The following is an 18,693-nucleotide window of genomic DNA, read 5'->3' on the forward strand; positions in this document are numbered from 1 at the left end:
GTTCAGCTATACGTATACGTCCATACATATCTACTCATTCGTATGGACTTATCTGATATATATTTTCTTTTGTCTTCTGCCTCGAGTGGAACGCAGATTTTCCAACCCACAAATGCTGCTTATTTAAAGGGGTACTTGCAAAGGCTTATAGGAAATAATTAACAGCCTCGAACATCAGGAAGAGTCAAGTAGAAATTAAGGTTATATTAAAAGTTGGCGATTTAATTATTTGAAATTTATTGAAAAAATAAATGCGAATACTGAAGAAAAAATAAGAAACAAGGAAACTAAAATAGAAACATTCTATGTATCAGGCATATAACTTGTACAAGTACCTATGTACAGATATACACTTCATGGTTCAGCGCCAACATATCTCTTGCATATACTACACACTTTGTGCCTCACTGAATGCGTGTGAGTATTTGTTAATTGAGATTTAGAAGAACTTGTTGTATCTTAATTGTTTCTATGGCTTCTGATTTCCTTCATTTTCAAGGGCTGCATTGTGCACGAGTATTTCGGTTTTGTATACGAATCGATATGTCGAAATTGCAAAGAGAATAAAAAACAAAAACTTCGAAAAATTTGTATATACGTATATAGCACAGTAAAGCAGGAGGCTTCATATGCTTTGAATGATTCATCTTTTGATTTATTTAGATTTTGTGTAAGACGACCAATCAAGGAAACGATACTGGTCTAACTAACGTGCGTTAGAAAATTATCTTAATAGTCTGAGTTGCTTGAAACCAATTGGTTTATCATAATTCTGATCTAGTATATAATCTGTGTACTATCGAAAAATCTATCTACTTGGCTAAGTATTTATCTTCCGATTGATCGCTGGCAATTTTCAGGATATAAGAATTTAATATTTTTATACTATGGTAAATGGGGTAGTATGAGTAATATGATAACATCTGCACATCTCTACTCGCTCTTTTTGAACTATGGCCACTTGTTAAACAAGTTACAGCAACAAAAAAGTTATTTTGATAAATTCGATATAACATAAAACATCGAGAGCTCAATAAAGTGGTTCTTTGTATTCTTTTTCTATTCTATCGGTTTTTGATTATGCCAGTCTCTTTGTCTTATGACAGTTGTTTGTTCGATTCGCCCTATCTTAAGCTTAGACGAATCGTTGTATGTTTTTTGACATTTAGCTTTTAGAAATTGCAATTGAGCTACCCACTAATTATACTAGTTTTTTTTATTTTTATTCCAGTGAAAAATGGAGCAATTCGAGCAACTTTTGACTTGTTGTGTGTGCCTAGATCGGTATCGTATACCAAAACTGTTGCCATGCCAGCATTCGTTCTGCATGGAACCGTGCATGGAAGGTCTCGTGGACTATGTACGAAGACAGGTGAGTAATGATAATATTTTAAACAATATTATTATATAAACACAGTGTCCCTTTTTTATCTTGTTACACTTTTCTCATATCTGTGTAATTCTAATTCCTGAAGGGACCAGAAAAATTAAATGCACTTAAGTTACCATTATGTCGGATGTATAATGTCCTAATGGCTTTTACAGCTGCATACAATAATAATGGGATTCAAAATTATACTTGACCCCTTTTAACATTAAGGGCCTTAATGTCCAGCAAAACTGGGACTTAGATTTGTTGTCAAAAAATTAACCAATATTGAAAAAAATTTGCAGTAAATTTTTCAAAATATTATAGGTGAAATGTCCCGAGTGCCGTGCAGAACATCGCATACCATACAATGGAGTACAAGCCTTCCCCACAAATGTAACATTGCAGCGTTTTCTGGAGTTACATATCGAGATAACCGGCGAATTGCCAGATCCGACGTCAGGTAATCTTTATTTTATATACGACAAAAGTGTACACACCTTGACATGTTTCATTCATTCGTTCATTGAGAATGCTTTCGACTTATGTTTACGTTCTGAATTTCTGAAAATCATAATTAATATCTGCTTAAAGCTTATCGGATTTTTTTTTTTTATTTCCAATGAACTATTGTACTACAGGGCAAATCATGGAGCGGTGCAGTGTGTGTTCAGAGAAATCGTACCTGTCGTATTGTGCGCATTGTGAGAAGAAGATCTGTGAGGACTGCAAAAGCGCACACATGGATATATTGCGGCGTGAGATAACTCGATTCAATTCACAAGTGAGAAAATAAAAACTTTCACAGCTGAATACCGATTTTGATAAGCATATTTACCTTTCTATCATTTTCACAGATCCGTCGCAGTTTACATCGACTGCAAGACACTCTCGCCATAATTGAGAAAAACTCGGTCAGTTTGCAAACGAATTGCGTTGGAGTAACCGAAGAGATCGATGAGATCTGTAGACGCATCACTAAGGCGATTAAAGATCGTACTGATCAACTGCGAGGCGAAGTCGATCGCTATCTCACAATTGAGATGCGAAATCTGACAACTCTTAGGGAAAATCTTGATCATGAGATTCAGAACATATCAAGCAATTGCGACATTGTTGATAAATACATGAATGAGACGGTCGAATGGGATGATTGTGAATTGATGGACACGAAAGAGATCTTCCTCAAGACGGTTGAGTTCCTGCGTCACTTCGAGTATGAGAACACTGATTATACACGTCGTGTGCGCTTCCTTGTATCAATTGATCCGAACCAATTTGTGCTGAATCTGGCCACGTTCGGTGATTTAAATATTGCACCACATTCACAGCCCAGTGGTTCTGTCAGCAGTTCGCATTTGGCGCCTCCTTCGGGTTTGCAACCCGGTTTGATGCGCTCGAAAAGTGATCATCGACTGGCTACTCAGTTCCGTCAGCAAGAGGAACGCGTCGGTTATAATGACGAACCGGTCTTAGGTGGTCGCAAATTCGGTGAGCGACCAGTACGTGTCAATAACGATCGGTATGGTGACGGCAATAGTCGCTATGGTCGAGCCACCGACTTCGATTACGAGAATGAATACGACAACGATCAGACATCGTCCCGTGCAGGAAAGTCATCACGTTTCCGTTCCCGCTTCGTTCGTTCTCACCAAAACGATGACTCCGATAGTGAACAACAACAAGCGCAACGTCAACAAGAGTTGGAAAAGAAGAAGGATCGAGTACAAAGCGGTGAGGATGTGTCACGTGGACAGCTTAGTGGTATTATACGTTTAAGTGACTGTGCACGTGTTATTCAACGCTTGGCAGATATCGGTAAGGAAAAGAAGGAGAAGAAATCGGATACCGCAGCACAGGCGGCTGTGCAGGCGGCCATTCAAGCACAAAAGGCGTCAATGCAACGTCCAAAACAGGGAGCCCAGAGACAAGTATCCGAAGATGACGAGATAAGTCGCATTAAACGTCAGAACAAAAATGCACCGGGAGGAACCGCGACTCAAGCGACTGCTGCTAACACGGCTGCACAGGCGACAGAGTCTGAGCGCCCAGCTGCTGATCGTGTAGCTGCACTAAAGCGAACTGGCGTTCCGCAAGGAACTAGCGAGGAGAGCGATAGCTCCAATCATGCTTCACCAGTGCGTAGGACACCTCCACCAAGGGCTGAGGTAAGTGTGAATGAGACAAATGAAGAAGAACAACCCAGTGGTAGTAGTAGTAGTAGTGCAGGAAGGTTGCCAAGTGCTGGGGATGTATTCGAACAGCCGGAAGCTAGTGGGGGATCAAAAGCCGAAGAAACTGCAGAATGTGAAGATGAAGAGATAGAAGAAGAGGATACAGAAGAAGAGGAATCCGACAGTGAAGAGGATGTGAAAGAAAATTGTACAGAACAGGGAGACGTTGGTGAGCAAGTGAGGGCTGGGATTGAAAGACTAGCAGATGTAGAAGAAGGTGACGAAGAGCAGGATGATGATGAAGAGGAAGAAGAAATGAGTGAAGAGGAGGAGGAGGAGGAGGAGGAGGAAGAAGAGAGTGAAGAAAAACAAAAAACAGAAACTGTTGAGTCAGAAGTGTTAGATAGAAAGGAACCAGAGACCGAGAGTGATGCTGCCGAATATGAATCTGCTGAAGAGGAAGATGAGGTAGAGGATGAAAAAACCGAGCAAAGTTATGATACTCCTGACACAGAACACAACGCAGACATAGAATTAGACGACAAGACAGACACTGTAACGAATGAGACCATACACGACTCAAAGGAAACGCAAGAACAAAATAATTTAGTTATAAACAGAAGCGAAGAACAAAGCACGAAAGAAGTTATTGAGAAGCATAATGTAGAGAACAAAACAGAAGAAGAAGAGACAGAGACAGAAACCGAAACTGAATCTGACACCGATACAGAAACGGAAACCGAAACGGAGGAGACGGAAGAAGAAGATACTAAAAACAGTAGTTAAGGTTGAAAGTGTGTGAAATTGTGTGTCTTTGAATAGGGATTTCCGTTGAAAGATTGTAGTAGTTCCAAAATATGTCTGAGCTATATTTTTATTCGAGCTCGTATGAATAGAATAGAACTTTGAAAGGGTTGCCATAATAAAACAGACTATTATTACTGTTTCATTATTGGTTGTAGGCTTTTCAATCAAGCTTAATTATCTCACTAAATATGCCACTTGCTACTACCGCGTATGTATGTTTATACTTCCTGCTGTTACGATAACATCGCCCACACCCTCTAAGTAATTTTGCGTGTATAAATAATGTCTCCACTTTTTGTATTATTCAACTCTAATCAATTGCGTTTTGGAAAAGTAATAACTACCTACATCTTAGAAATAAGTCTAAATATACCCGTTTGTCCTCTTCTTTGTATTCGTTCACACTTTCCACACCTAAATTTGGTTATTTATACTTTTTTCAATAATTATTTGCACTAAACTTATTTTGTATGTGTTTTTAATATAACTGTTTATTTCTGCTTGTTGTTATTTAATTATTTAATATTTTGACAAATGTTTTGGAACGGCATGCAAACCAATTATTTTACTTAAACTCGATTAAGTTTTATTTTCAAAAACAATTGCTTTTATAAAAAACCGCTGATTACTTTGTTGAATTTAATTAATGAGAAGGAAACTCATATCGCTCTTGAATTGGTTTGTATGCCTCTAAGCAGTGGACATCAGAAATATATTTCGCTAAATAACTATTAAAATAAAACTGTACATATTAGAATAATGATGAATATTCAGTAAATTTAACATCTCGTACCTTTTCGCAACTGATATATAATATATATCGTATATCTTTGCAAAGCAACTCTATGCAATATTAAGGGTAAAATTATATATATATCAGAAAAATAAATTTTGTGTATATGTATATTCCGTTATACACTGCAAAACATATCAACAATTGACTCTTTTATTTGTATTCGTAGTGAATATGAACAGATGTTTTTGTAAATAACTCAAAACCGATTTCGCCAGCAAATTTGTACATATGTATAAATGTATGTAAAACATGAACCAATTTGTGTCCCTGAATGCAATTGGCAGATGAAAACGATTTGGTAGCGATGTTAATTTACTTATTTGACTTCTTTGAAAAGTGCTTGGGAAAACGTGTTTTCATTGCCTTGCTTACACACTAGTTTCGTCCCTGAAGTGAATGTTAAGTTTCTGATGTCCTTTTTCGAGTTATGTACATATATTTGCTATAAATTTGTAATCATCGCATTGCCAATCATTAAGCTTCTAATAAAAAACCGTCATTATATTTGTAATGTTTTGCTGTTTTGAATCTTTGCTTTTTACCCTTGAAATCGTGAGTTCAACTGTGACCTTGTCTTAATGAATGTCACTCATTCAAACTGCTCTCATACTCATCAACCCATTAAGTGTAACAAACCATTTGTCTGTTTCGAAAGTATGGAATGAAATAAAATAACCTGTCACTATCCCAAATCCGCACATATTAAACTGAATGGCCACTTCATCTCACAAACCCAGATTATGGTCCTCTCTTTGAATGAAAATGATGTTTTTTGTTTGATTTTTGCAAAAACTTATATTTGCCACTTTCATTTCTTTCTCTTTCTCACGTTGCAATCATTTCGATCTACCATATATACATACAAATGTAAATGTGCTTCGTGATCTATGCCGATCGCCATAAAAACTATTTATAACTTGCCTGCTGTTGCTTTTACATTCATCTTGTCCATCAACGCATTCAATCATTGCGAATTCTCATTTTTGCACGTCACGTAACGTCAACAAACTATTTTGCTGCTCACTGTTTAACTGGTGGCAGAAATCACCACCACCGCCGTCATCGCCGCTGATAACGGCTCGGCAAAAGCCCAGCAGCGGCGGTAGTTCTGACGCTGATGAATCTATTATTGATGGCATTCACACAACATCACCTCCACCCACTTCTTCTTCCATTCAACAGTCCAAAGCTCCCGTATCAGCACAAGTAGCGGCCGTCAAGAAGACAACGCGTTCGGGTAGCAGCGATTCGACAGCATCTACGGAGAGTTCTACCAGTTCTGCTGCTGCTGCTGCCGTACCAAGCAGCTCTCGTGCCCACGAAAGTCCGGCACGTTCGCGTGCTACACCAGCCAGCAGTGCGGTCACGGCAAGCAGTAACAGTACGCCAACTACGGAGAAGAAACCGTTCGTAAGCCGCTTCCTGCCACAGCATAGCAGCGCGGCAGCTAGCAATGAGAAAAAGAAGGCGGAAAGTGAATCGAGTAGCGAGGAAGAAACCTCCAGCGAAGAATCAGAAGATGAAGTCGACACGAAATCAAAATCTACTGCTGCCACTAGTTCTAGCTTGGCGGCAAAGAGTCATGTCGGTAGCAGTGCACTGTCTTCGTCAGGTGCAGGTAGCTCAAGTGGTGCTTCTTCATATCGGGAGCGTCTGGAAGCGCGTCGCAACTCACGTGACGATGCGTCTACACGTCCTTCGTCTAGTTATGCAACTCCATCCAGTAGCGGCACAAGCGGCTATGGCTCTTCGTCACGCCAACGAACCGTGCCGGCTTCCCATCATGCTCACGACTCGGACGATCGTTATGGAAGTGGCAGCGCCGCCTCTGGCAGCAGGTATTTTGAAGTTTGCGCTGAGCAATAGTTTACGATTTGTTTGAGAAATTTTCAAGTTTTACTGATTGGCAATAAATACTTTAGTTCTTTTCTTTTCTTTTCCTTGAATTTTGTATATACTTTTCTAACAGGCATGATAACATATTTGCTGATATTACTAAATTATTTGTACAAAACTCAAAGTCGGAAGCTCCTAACATGTGTTTTCGGCAAATCAAAGCCCTGCAAAAGCTTTAATCAAAAGCTTTTAGTCGCACTAACCGCTTCATTGAGATTTTATCTAAAAATAAGCCGTTACCTACTACATACTATCTAATTCCATTAACTTAATTTTATTTATATATATGCTAATATTTGATTTGTTTAAGCTTTTTGTTTTTTTGCTGTAATACTAATATGTCTCTTCGGATATCTAACAAAAAGATAGGCAAATGAAATGTGACGAAAGTTCAGCTCTTCGTAGTCTGTTTCACTCTACATATGTATAGAATGGACATTTGCCGCATATATTTATCATAAATCTTCAATTTCAAGATGTCCGCTTAAAATCGGCAAATTACAGACCCAATAAACTACAATAAATTGAATACCATCCAGCGGGGAAGTTGTAAGAGTAGGATGATCTTATGAGTAAAATTTTATCTCTTTCTAAAGAGAGCCTTGCGGGATATGAAAGCTTTAAGATATATTAAGAATATTAGGTTTTGATACAATTTAATTTCCTCCCATAAAAAATAGTTATATGGTAAACGAGTTGTTTAAGGCTATTGGCTGTTACCAATATTATACAGCAACTGATTTAGTTTTTAACTGTATTTATGCTCTCTTATATATGAGATATTCAAAGTTAATAAATATTTGAAGCAGTAAACAGCCGTTACTTCACTCACAATTCCTTTGTTTAGATATTAATGTCAGAAAACATTTCTCCTCTACAAACTTGTCTCTCATGTCGTCATTTTTAACACTTGAAGTTAGGAAAGAATAACACACTCTGACCCAATTCCTGCACAACCCTTTCCTTAAAAAAATATTAACTCTTGTTTGTTGTCAAAAACACGTAACGAGGAAGATATACCGCGATTCTGACATTATTTTTGGAAATGCAAAATTTTTACGCGGACCATACATAAATATAGAGTTGTATATTTGTATATTGGTTAAGTGTTTGTATTAGATACTTCTCACTTTGATTTAGTCAATTTCTATGTGTTGTATTCTCGTTCTTTTATTTGTTGTAGCCTTGTGCATCTGCGTGATATTGGACTTAACATTTTGGCACTTTTCGTCATAATCCGCGTCATTTTCCGAATAATTCACAAACTATTATTTGCAACCAAGGACGAAACTCTATAAAAATAGTTTACATTTGAAGAAAGAAGTAAAAATAATATAAAAAGTAAACAAAACATTATTAATGATCATTACGACTAAAAATGTGAATATGTTTATCATGTCATTCTCTGAAATTTGTATTTTTGTAAAGCTGCCATTTTGTAAAATAAATGTCACTTGCTTATAAAAGGCTCTATTAATTACTATTAATGGCACATCAATTCAACTCCTTGAGCTTTCATCCGGTTAGTATCATTGAATCGTTGGCATTTTTCCAGCTAAACCGCCTACAATTCGATTCAAGTATCTAATACTTCAGCAAGCCATACATATATACACATAAACATAAAACCAAAGCAAGCGATAATTAATTAAAAACAATAGCAAAAGCCAAAACCAAATCCATAAATATTAAAAATTCTTTCGAAAAGTTTTTAATTCATTATTTTTGTTTTTTTCTCTTTTCCTCGTTCTACACGTCAATGTGTCTTTGTGTGTTTTCTCTTGTGTCTTTGTAGTAGTACGAGTGTGCCCACATTTAGTTTGCAATATATCAGTAGACCCCGGACACGTTATCGAAAGCGGATTGCGGATGCTATACGAGATATCAGTTGAAAATCCAACGCACGCACACACACGCCCTCACACACAAACTCCTTCGAGCTATTTCGAACTTGTTTTCCACTCTTCAATCTAAATCGTTTTTAAAATCACATTCTTACTTAAGCACATAATCCACTGTTAATTTGTTACATGCTAATAATACGAAATTCATATGTTTTTGTAGCTGAAGTATTTTTGTATTAACCTGTGATCACATTTTCTATCTAACCAAGTAATTTCACATGTGATTTCTGTAATTTAAATAACTGTTAAGTGCAAAGAGGCCTTCTGTACAAAGTAATTGATACTTTTGGCGTGCTACTCAGAGATTAGTCAGCTCTTACAGTTATTCGTATTTTGTAGTTTTGTTTTAGTTAAAAAATTTTAATAAATGAAATTAAATATCATCTCACATGAAAGTTGACAAATGTTATATTTTACTTAGCTTTAAACAGTTGTGGGAAATTAAAATTAGGTGAATTGAAAGCCAGATCCTAGAATCACCACCATGGAGGTTTTCCACATCTGTTTTTGCAAAGATTTGTAAAAACTTCAGATGTTGTATATTAGATAAGGGCATATATAATCTACTATGAAAAGGTTGTATAGACCAAAACTTGTTACACAATTACTCTAGGTATTGGGGTTAGCGCTTGTTTATTCTAGCTAATTACGAAAAGTTTTTAAGGGACAGTACCGCTTGCTGGAAATTACTGAACTAAATTTAATAAAATCAGCACCAGAGTAAAATAATAATGTAATAATATTGTAAAATTTCCACCTACTTACACTGTTGACTACCCACTTATATTTGGCATTGTTCCTAAGACATTAACCGCGTTCTATTTTAATTAATTTTGGTGTTTAGTTTGCTCGTCCAATAAACGTAAATGAATTCGTCTCAACAATGTGTTTTGTTGCGCGTTTTCGTAAATCACGAAATACATTTGCTAAGGTTTTGTAACAGATTTGGCGCTCTGCTCTCACGCGCCCATTTGAAATGTGCTTCACTAACACCTTAAGGCCTATTTATGTGATTGTATGGAGGTATTTGTGGTGCACTGAGCTAGTCAGCGCTAGGCCTGGTCACGTTTCAGTGCAAATGTTGTCCGTTTATTTCTTGCACGTTGGTGGTAATTGTCGCGACATTAAATAAATGTCAGCAAAGTCTAAGTAAACCAATTAAAGTGCGAGAAATTGGAGAGGAAAAAATTCAATTTAACTGCGGGTTTATTCAATTAGTTGTTTGTTCTTTTGCGCACATAAGTTGTATTGTTTGGCTAACTTCTCTAAGTAAACTTCTTACATGGCCTTTAGCTTAAGTCGTCACAAAAGGACGGCGAAGAAAAACACTTGGCACACCGAGCACAAACAAAGATTAACATTTTCTCCAACTTTTGACACAAACAAAACGTGCTAAAGTGTGAAATTCCGTTATGGCATACAAAATAGTACCGTTTGTTTGTCGAAGACTTATTTCATACACCTAATTTTAGGCACACAACCACAAGCCATATACATTAACACACACATAAGCGTTTGAATAGTTAGGGATAATGAGATTTTCCTGCTAGCGCTGGCCTAACCTCTGAATCTAATAAGCCAGATTTATTCGGAAAACGTTTTGAATGTTCGTAAACATTCCTAAAAGCGGCGAAATGTTACTACAATATGCAACCCTAAAAATTCTGCATGGTAAAACATAAGTAGACATGCCAAGTTTTATTCAAATGTTATGCCGTGCTTCTTATTTCTATTAACTTATGCTAATCTCATTTACTAACAACGATTACACATTTAATGAAAAATTACTCAAAAATTGTATCGGTACAAACTACTTTTCGGATCTTATTGTATGGTCGATACTATATATAAGTACCACAGTATAAGTATCATTCATAAGGATCTGCAAATATATACTTATAGTAGTTAGACATTTTGATCTCTATTTAGACTAAACTAACTGTTAATGTAAATTAGATTATGAAAGCTACTCTCGTGTGCTTTGTCACTCGCAAATGAGAACCACTTTTCTTCTAATGCTTTAATGAAACAGTTCTACACTTGGATGATGAGGTTTCTCATCTCAACATCTTATCTCTATTAAAAAACAAAAAATTAATTATTAAGATTTCAGAGGTCTTTTGTCTCTTTATCATTTCTCAAATTATGTAAAAAGAAAGCGTACCACGAAAGTAAATTAATAGAGGATACTGACTCATTTGCCAACGAATCATAACCTAACGAAACAATTAACTTTAAACTTTTCGCAAAACTACCGCTTTATGTAACAACAAATACCATTTAATCATTACCATCAGCAATTGTATGCTTTTTGATGAACAAAAATGAAAGCAATGAAATTTTTACAAAAAAATTTGTTCGTATTTTGGAAAAGAATCTGAAAAAAATCGTTCGTTTGTTAAAAATTAAATGAAATTTAAATGCAAAAATGTTCGTGCTGAAACGAATCAATTAAACCGAAATTTTCCAGCTACACAAGCCGCTTTCTAAACAAAAGCAAAAGCAGCGCTATTGTATCACAACCATCGCTCTCCACGCCCACCGCTTCCTTCGATGAGGATGCCAACGGCACTGGTGATGATTCGGACTCACGCTATGGCACCGGACGTTCGCGCTATCTGGCGATGAAAGAGCGACGCAGCCGCTTGGCGCGCAGTCGCTCCTCGCACGCGCTCGGCAACGAAGACGACGATCTGGATGAGCCGGTATCGCCAACAACGGCATCGCCATCTGCTTACTTGGCTTCAAGGTGCGAGAAAAAATAAACATAGATGCAAATAAAGTACATTAAAAAGAAAACATATTCATATAATATATATAAACGTACATTTATATACATTGTATATATCCATTATTATTTGGAAATTCTAAAGAGCTCATATTTCCACAAATCTGCACAATGAACTTGACTGAGGCTTTATAGTTCGAATTAAACAATTATAAATGAAAAAGTACATTCAAGTGCATTTGTAAATATTTAATATGAGGTGCTCAGTGCTTTCTTTAGTGTATTTGTTGCGCGTACGCTGACTCTTTCTCTTAATTATTAATTTTATTTGTTTCTCATCCACTGTACTGTTACATACATACGTATTGCTCATACTTTTTAGTTCAGTGCTCATCGCTCACTACTTCCCTTTCTATCATATGTTTTTGTTTTTTGTTGTTTTCGTTGAAAAATCAAACTAAAGCAAGAAAACTAGCTGTTTTGTTAATTCGACACTAATTAAAATTTAATGTGTTCTTTCTTTAACATTGTGCTGCAATTGGATTTAGAGCACAGTATTCTTCTCGTTTATTTTAGTTAAGTTTGTCAATACAATGAACGAGTTAGGAGATCAAGCTTATGTTTCCGCCAAATAAAAAACCGAAAATCATTTAAATTTTTAATTTTCCATCGAAGCGGAGGATTAGTAAACTTTTTGGTAGAATGGAAAGCACTTGTTACCACAAAAGATTAGCACTGAATTGAATAGGTTTCAGAAAATATAACTGTTACAAATTGTATGAAATATTTTATCGAAATGTGAAATCACTGCTTGTTGCTTTAATAAATAACTGCGCGTCCCAGAAGCAAGAATTGACCAATAAGCCAAAAACCTGTCATAAAATTGATTGCTCTTCTTGCTAGAGCTGAGGTGGTTTAAGAATCCAGAGTTAGTTTTGCTCAGAAATAAAAATATATAAAGAAAGCTCAGCTTATCCTCATTAGGCCATCACACATTCACGATGTACATGACATCCAATCCAATTGATCCGTAAACTAAGCGCACAGTTAGCTTTTAAAGGACATTGTGGCTTCACCACAATTCAGTGAATTCTATTCACACCTTTTTTAATTTTCTTATATATCGGATAATTTATATATTTGAAATTAGTAAAGCAACAATACACATTTCCTTTGGCAAAAATCTCTACCGATCATGCAATTTGAAAGAAAATAAACTGTAAATAATATAAAATATCAACGATCGACTGGTCGGAAGACAAGCAATGAATTCGGTTATTTCTATAAGCTGCCACTATATTTTTTATGCAATAAAATAAAATCGAAAAGATGACAGTTTCATTAGTAAAACTCAAATCCAATTGCCTTTTCTTTGATTTTCTAATGTACATAACTTCTCTATTTGGCATAAATTCACTCTTTGTTCTTTTTCTACACCACAGGTACTCGGGATATGGCGGAACTGATTTGGCACGCAGCCGATCCTCGCACGCGTTGAAATCGCGCGATAACTCACCAATCACCGATCGTAGCACCGCGTCGGGGCGCAGCGCTATCGTAACTGCCGCCGGCTCTAGCACGTCCGCCGCAGCGGACAGCAAAGACGGCGAGGCGTTGAGCTCCTGGGCGCGCTACTTAAAGAACAAGTATGGCAATAAGAGCGCTAAGGACACACCGTCTAGTAGCAGTAGTGGCGCCTCAGCAGCGCCATCGTCTTCGCATAGCCATGGCGCTGGCGTTGGCGGCAGCAACAGCAGCAGCGGTAGTAGTGCCAGCCGTAGTCACGCCAGCGACGTGTCGCGTCGTTTAAGTTTGGGGCTGCCGTTGCGGCAGGCCAACGAGCTGGGCTCATCTGATGATGACGGGTCAAAAAACGGGCTAGGCTCCCCTACCTCCCCTACGGTAGCAGCAGCAGCAGCCGGTATAACCGGAGTAGCAGGTACTTCCCTTAGGGATTTGTACTTGCGTAAACGGCAGCAGCTGTTCCAATTGGGGGGACGGGGGAGCGAGCCCGGATCCTTTACATGGCCGCGCGGCGTAGCAGTTGGCCCAGACAATAGTTTTGTCGTCGCCGACTCGTCTAACCATCGCATACAAGTGTTCGACTCGAACGGTATTTTCGTGAAATCATTCGGAGATTTCGGTTGCCGCGAAGGAGAGTTCGATTGCTTGGCCGGTGTGGCGATCAATCGCATTGGACAATACATAATAGCAGACAGGTGAGTTTAACCGGAGTGAAAAGTGGACTAAGTGTGCCACAAAAGCGATTCAACCTGCGTATGTATAAAACAATGTCAAACAAACTTTTTAATTAACTGAGACAATTGGCAAATGGTGTACGTGGTTACAACTTTACACAACTGCACTCACACGCATACACCCACTTATGTAATGGTACCTTGTGGCCCATATGCGCTTGTTGCTGTGTGTGCATGTGTCTTTTCGCAGTCAAATTTTAAGCGGATAATGGATGCATTAATAAAGTAAAAACCAATGGATGTTGTGGGGGATCAGTTGACGGCCGGATGGCTAGCAGGAGCTGCAAACATCCCGTCTTTTGCCTTTTGATCCGGCATAATAATGACAAAATTAATTTCGATTCAACAAACGCTTACGCCGGAAATGAGGAAAACTTTCTACTTCAGTTTGGACAATTTATTTGCTTTCCTTGTGGAGGAGCAATCAGTTCATAGCTATTGTTTTTCGCACAATGAAATGTCAGTCTCGCTGCTAATGTACTCAATGACAAGAGGCGCGTAATTGAATCTGTTACTTGACCCTCCAGTCGGCGGAAATCAAGCCGATTAAAAGTGACTGAATCAGAATTATGTATGGGTATTCAAGTTATAACAAAGGGGCACAGTAAGACTAAAATATCGAATTCCGGTTGAAACTGAATGAAAAAATACAGAAGCTAACAGGTTAAGTGACTTTCGGTTTATCTTACGAACATAATTAAAGACTCGAGTACAAAAAATTATATTAGGAATTTTTCAAACCTATTTTACAAAAATGGTTTCCAATCCTCCTGGTGCTTTCGTAACCAAGAGGAAAGAAAGCTTCAGGGTGATTAGCTCTTTTTGGGTCACAACAACGTGGGTACATCAAGCGAAGCAGTGCTGGTAGACATCTGCCTTGTAAAAAGTGACCTTTCGTCTTAAGGCATGTAAAGATGATACCATGATTTCTCTCATGATATCCCTCATTTGGAATGATGTTCAAATCGATGGATTAGTATTTAGAATGGCGATGAAAGAGTTTTATTAGCGGCTATGCTGACTGGAAAGATAAGCGTTGCAAAAATCAAGCGCTAAAGTAGTCGGATTCATTTGGGCTTCGTATACATAGCCATTTTAGAATAATATTCTGTTAGAAAAGCGGACCGCTTGCTTTATATATGTATATGTATCCCATTTCGCAGCTTAAGTCAATATTTGCTTGAATTTATTAAGAAACTATTTGAAAATTTCTATTATTTCAAATTTCGTATTTGCAGATATAACCACCGCATACAAGTACTCGACCCGCAAGGACGCTTCTTGCGGGCCTTTGGCTCACAGGGCATCACCGATGGCAAATTCAATTATCCTTGGGGCATAGCCACCGATTCGTTGGGCTTTATTTATGTGTGCGACAAAGAGAACCACCGTGTGCAAGTGAGTAAATAGAAATATGTTTGGTGAACCCAATTAAATTAAATTACAGTTAAAGCGCACCAAAGCATTTATTTAAATGCGATTCTTACTGCATTCCAAAGCATGTAATATATATTGTAGTTATTTTATTTTATTTTAGTCAAATGCAAACCAACGAAACATGCAAAGAAATATACACATTTTTGAAATGAAATTAATTTATATAGATTTGAGCCTAACAGTTACCTTGTCAAGTTTTCCAGCAACAACTGCATAGTGAATTTGTAAATATTTGCCATTAATCACCACGACTGTCTTTTTGTTGCACAGCCCTGCTGTCTGTGTCATATGCGGCCGCTTGCTCGTCAGGTCGGTTTTGTCGGTCAGTCCTAAACTTGTTAATCCATTTTATGCCGTTTCGAATGCTGCCAATCAATTCTTTCACTGCGCAATCGAAGAGAGTTGAATAAAGCATATGCAAGCACTGTCTGCTACTGTGGGAACAGTTGCTGATACAATAACACAAGTGATATAATAATGTATGGTGTTTGCATTTTCTATTTCATAAAAAAATCGACATACATACACGAAGTACCTAAATATGTGTGTGGACATTCTGAGTATTTACAAACCAATTTGTACTTTGATTCACTGTATTGCACTGGTGTGCCAGGGCGTATACGCAATAATCATATTATTATATATCACTTGCTTCATGATTCTTCTTATTTTTGCAGGTATTTCAATCGGATGGCACCTTTGTTGGCAAATTCGGCCAACTAGGTCCTCTGGAAGGAGAACTTGAACACCCACATTATATTGCGGTTTCAAATACGAATCGAGTTATTGTATCCGATTCCAATAACCACCGAATTCAGGTAAATTAAATCTTGCTTTATATGTACCATCAATAGCAATAATTTTTGCATAATTTTTATTTTTTTTAAATTTTTTTGCTTACTCTTTCAGATCTTTGATGTCAACGGAAAAGTCTTGAAGACAATCGGTTCTGAGGGCTCCGATGACGGGCAGCTGAAATTCCCACGGTGAGCACAGTTTCTTCTATTCTATTTTACGAAAATAACTGTAAATATTTTTAATACTGAAATTCGTTTACAACATCTTTTTGCAGAGGCATCGCTGTGGACGATCAGGGTTATATTGTAATCGCCGATGCAGGCAATAATCGCATACAAATTTACAGCCCCGACGGCACTTTCTTGAAGGCTTTCGGCTCCTGGGGTTCTGGTCGTTCGGAATTCAAAGGACTCGAGGGCGTTGGCATTATGTCGAATGGAAACATTTTGGTATGCGATCGCGAGAACCACCGCGTACAAGTCTTTTAAACCGCGACCAGCAATAATCACTTGAAAAAATTATAAAAATCAAAAATCACAATATGTGTTTGTAAACGAGAATGGAAGCAATTGGCAGTACTTCTAAGAACGGAACGATAACCGCAGCATATTTACATACACCGCATATATATACATATATAAATATTAATGTTTTATTTTAGTATGGATTTGTTTTCGTTACTCTTTTGTAAGTGCCTGAGTTAAAATTTTCGCAACAGAATAAAGTAGTTTTTGCTTTATAAAAGTAAATTTTGCTAAAAGCTAACAACCGCAAACAACCCATATATACCTATATATTAACGATTTGGCTTAGCAGTTTGTAGTTTCTAGAAAATTGTAATAAATTTGGGAATTTGTTTTGATTATGGCAAATAAAGGTGTTTTATTTTAGTTTCTACTGGTATGCTTTTCGAGATTTTAGGCAAACAATGAGGGAAGAACATTCTTAAAAAGTATTGTCTTAAGAGAGTTCGCTTGATCAGTTTACGTGTTTCAAATGTCGTTGTTGGTAATTTGACCATTGATAGCAAAATTTGGTGCAATTTTTGGGGGTTCAGATAGAAGAAATTTGTCTTAACGTGCAAAGGAGATCACTTTCATTCATTTCCGTTACTAAAGTACTCTATATGTAGTTAGCATTGATAAGAACTAAGAGTGTAGATCCTCACTTGGTATATACTTTAAAAATAGTCGAACAGAAAAAAAGATGAAAATAATTTACCCCTTGCAGATTACCCCTGCTTTCAAACCAGACATAAAAACAATTCAAGAAAGGAATTCAGGCCAGTTGAATGCCATAAAATAAGACACGCCGACGCCGATGTGAAAGCACTTAATACATATATATTCCAGGTCGCTAATTTAGGAATCCATGTTGTTTTTGGATTAATTATAGCGAGTAATTGTTGCAACGAAATACCAAATTACAAGCGCAACACACAATACTTCAGACAATCAAAATGGAAGTACACATTCCGAGAGTTAGTTGAATAATAGTCATTATTAAAGTGAATGCGGCACGTATACATGGCGAATTACTGAAACATAAAAGCAGATTTTTGCTTCCAAGCTTTGCGCTGGAGAAAGTTGTTGAAATAAATGCGCATTTCCACATTTTCGCCGCATTTAACACACGGATTTATGTAAATATTTCGTTTCAATTACTTCATTTTCGCAGCACGACGAGCTGTTCGGCGCTACCCTTTATTTGTGCGAGCTTTGTGATGGTGGTGTAAACGGGTAGGAGGGAGGGTGTCAGATTCCAAGTGTGTATGTAGATGTGTGTGGAAATTTAACTAAACACCGTTTTGAGTTCCTTTCGGTTGCCATTTTCACGAGCAGCTTCAAGCTAAAAGTGATGGCGTTTGTCTTATGCCTTTGTGGCGGTTTTGCGGTGCCATGCACATTCACGTGGCCTGTCGCAGCGGCCGCCAATGTGGTTAGATTGCGCAATTCATGATGATGTACTCGCACGCTACCTTTTACACCTAAAAGTATGCAATGAACATTTTTTTACTCAGCGAGGGAGGACAATAGGAAATAACGCAGTTTGAAAAAGCAAATAAAGTTCTGTGTATATTAGAAAGAATACCGTTTTATTATAGTACAAGTGTGAGTGAGTAAATATTATGAGATCGTGAAGGACTGATAAGCGTAATGTAACCGAAGTTTACCTTTGCTCTTTCAAGACGAGGTTCATGATAAGCACATAACATAATTTAATTGTAGGTCTTTGACTTTTGTGAAACAGGGTTGCATCTTTAAAGGTGCAAAGGTAATTCAAAGCGAGAACACCGAAATTAGTTGTGTGGTAAGTATTATGCTTGCATAAAGTCTTTAATTTTCGACACTACAACACACATTGAGATCGAGATTTTAGTCCAAGGTCCCCTTCTCATCGGAGTATTTCACTTAGTAAGTTGAGCTTGACTCCTGGTAAAACCTAAAGTCACATACTCTTGCGATTAGTAAGAATTAAAGGCGTGTGAAATAAATGCAGAATTAAGCGATTCTTAATAACATACCA

The 18,693-nt window shown here is 37.4% G+C and overlaps 2 protein-coding genes across 9 annotated transcripts in view; both read left to right on the forward strand.

The window, feature by feature from the left end:
* tn (tripartite motif containing protein thin) overlaps positions 1–17,043 on the forward strand; it is a 32,365-nt gene extending 15,322 nt beyond the window's left edge. For 4 of the 8 annotated variants that reach the window (XM_070108638.1, XM_014247842.3, XM_036367601.2 and 1 more), the window contains 11 exons: positions 1,232–1,372; positions 1,697–1,832; positions 2,011–2,153; positions 2,227–3,537; positions 6,329–6,984; positions 11,417–11,695; positions 13,117–13,893; positions 15,171–15,330; positions 16,047–16,187; positions 16,279–16,355; positions 16,442–17,043. In XM_070108638.1, coding sequence (XP_069964739.1) covers positions 1,238–1,372; positions 1,697–1,832; positions 2,011–2,153; positions 2,227–3,537; positions 6,329–6,984; positions 11,417–11,695; positions 13,117–13,893; positions 15,171–15,330; positions 16,047–16,187; positions 16,279–16,355; positions 16,442–16,655 — 4,029 coding nt within the window. In that variant the 5' untranslated portion in view covers positions 1,232–1,237 and the 3' untranslated portion in view covers positions 16,656–17,043. Of the gene's footprint in view, positions 1–1,231; positions 1,373–1,696; positions 1,833–2,010; positions 2,154–2,226; positions 3,538–6,328; positions 6,985–8,837; positions 9,342–11,416; positions 11,696–13,116; positions 13,894–15,170; positions 15,331–16,046; positions 16,188–16,278; positions 16,356–16,441 lie in introns of those variants that run through there. The other 4 variants (XM_036367609.2, XM_036367611.2, XM_036367612.2 and 1 more) reach the window with 4 other exon arrangements.
* Positions 3,544–5,287, forward strand: LOC138857105 (cilia- and flagella-associated protein 251-like; the record flags this gene model as incomplete). Its single annotated transcript, XM_070108640.1, has 1 exon — positions 3,544–5,287. A coding segment is annotated over one exon (786 nt), but the record flags the coding sequence as incomplete, so codon positions are not given.
* Positions 17,044–18,693: the final 1,650 nt, after the last annotated feature.

Source organism: Bactrocera oleae, chromosome 4 (assembly GCF_042242935.1).
Source record: "Bactrocera oleae isolate idBacOlea1 chromosome 4, idBacOlea1, whole genome shotgun sequence".
NCBI classification, from domain to species: domain Eukaryota; kingdom Metazoa; phylum Arthropoda; class Insecta; order Diptera; family Tephritidae; genus Bactrocera; species Bactrocera oleae.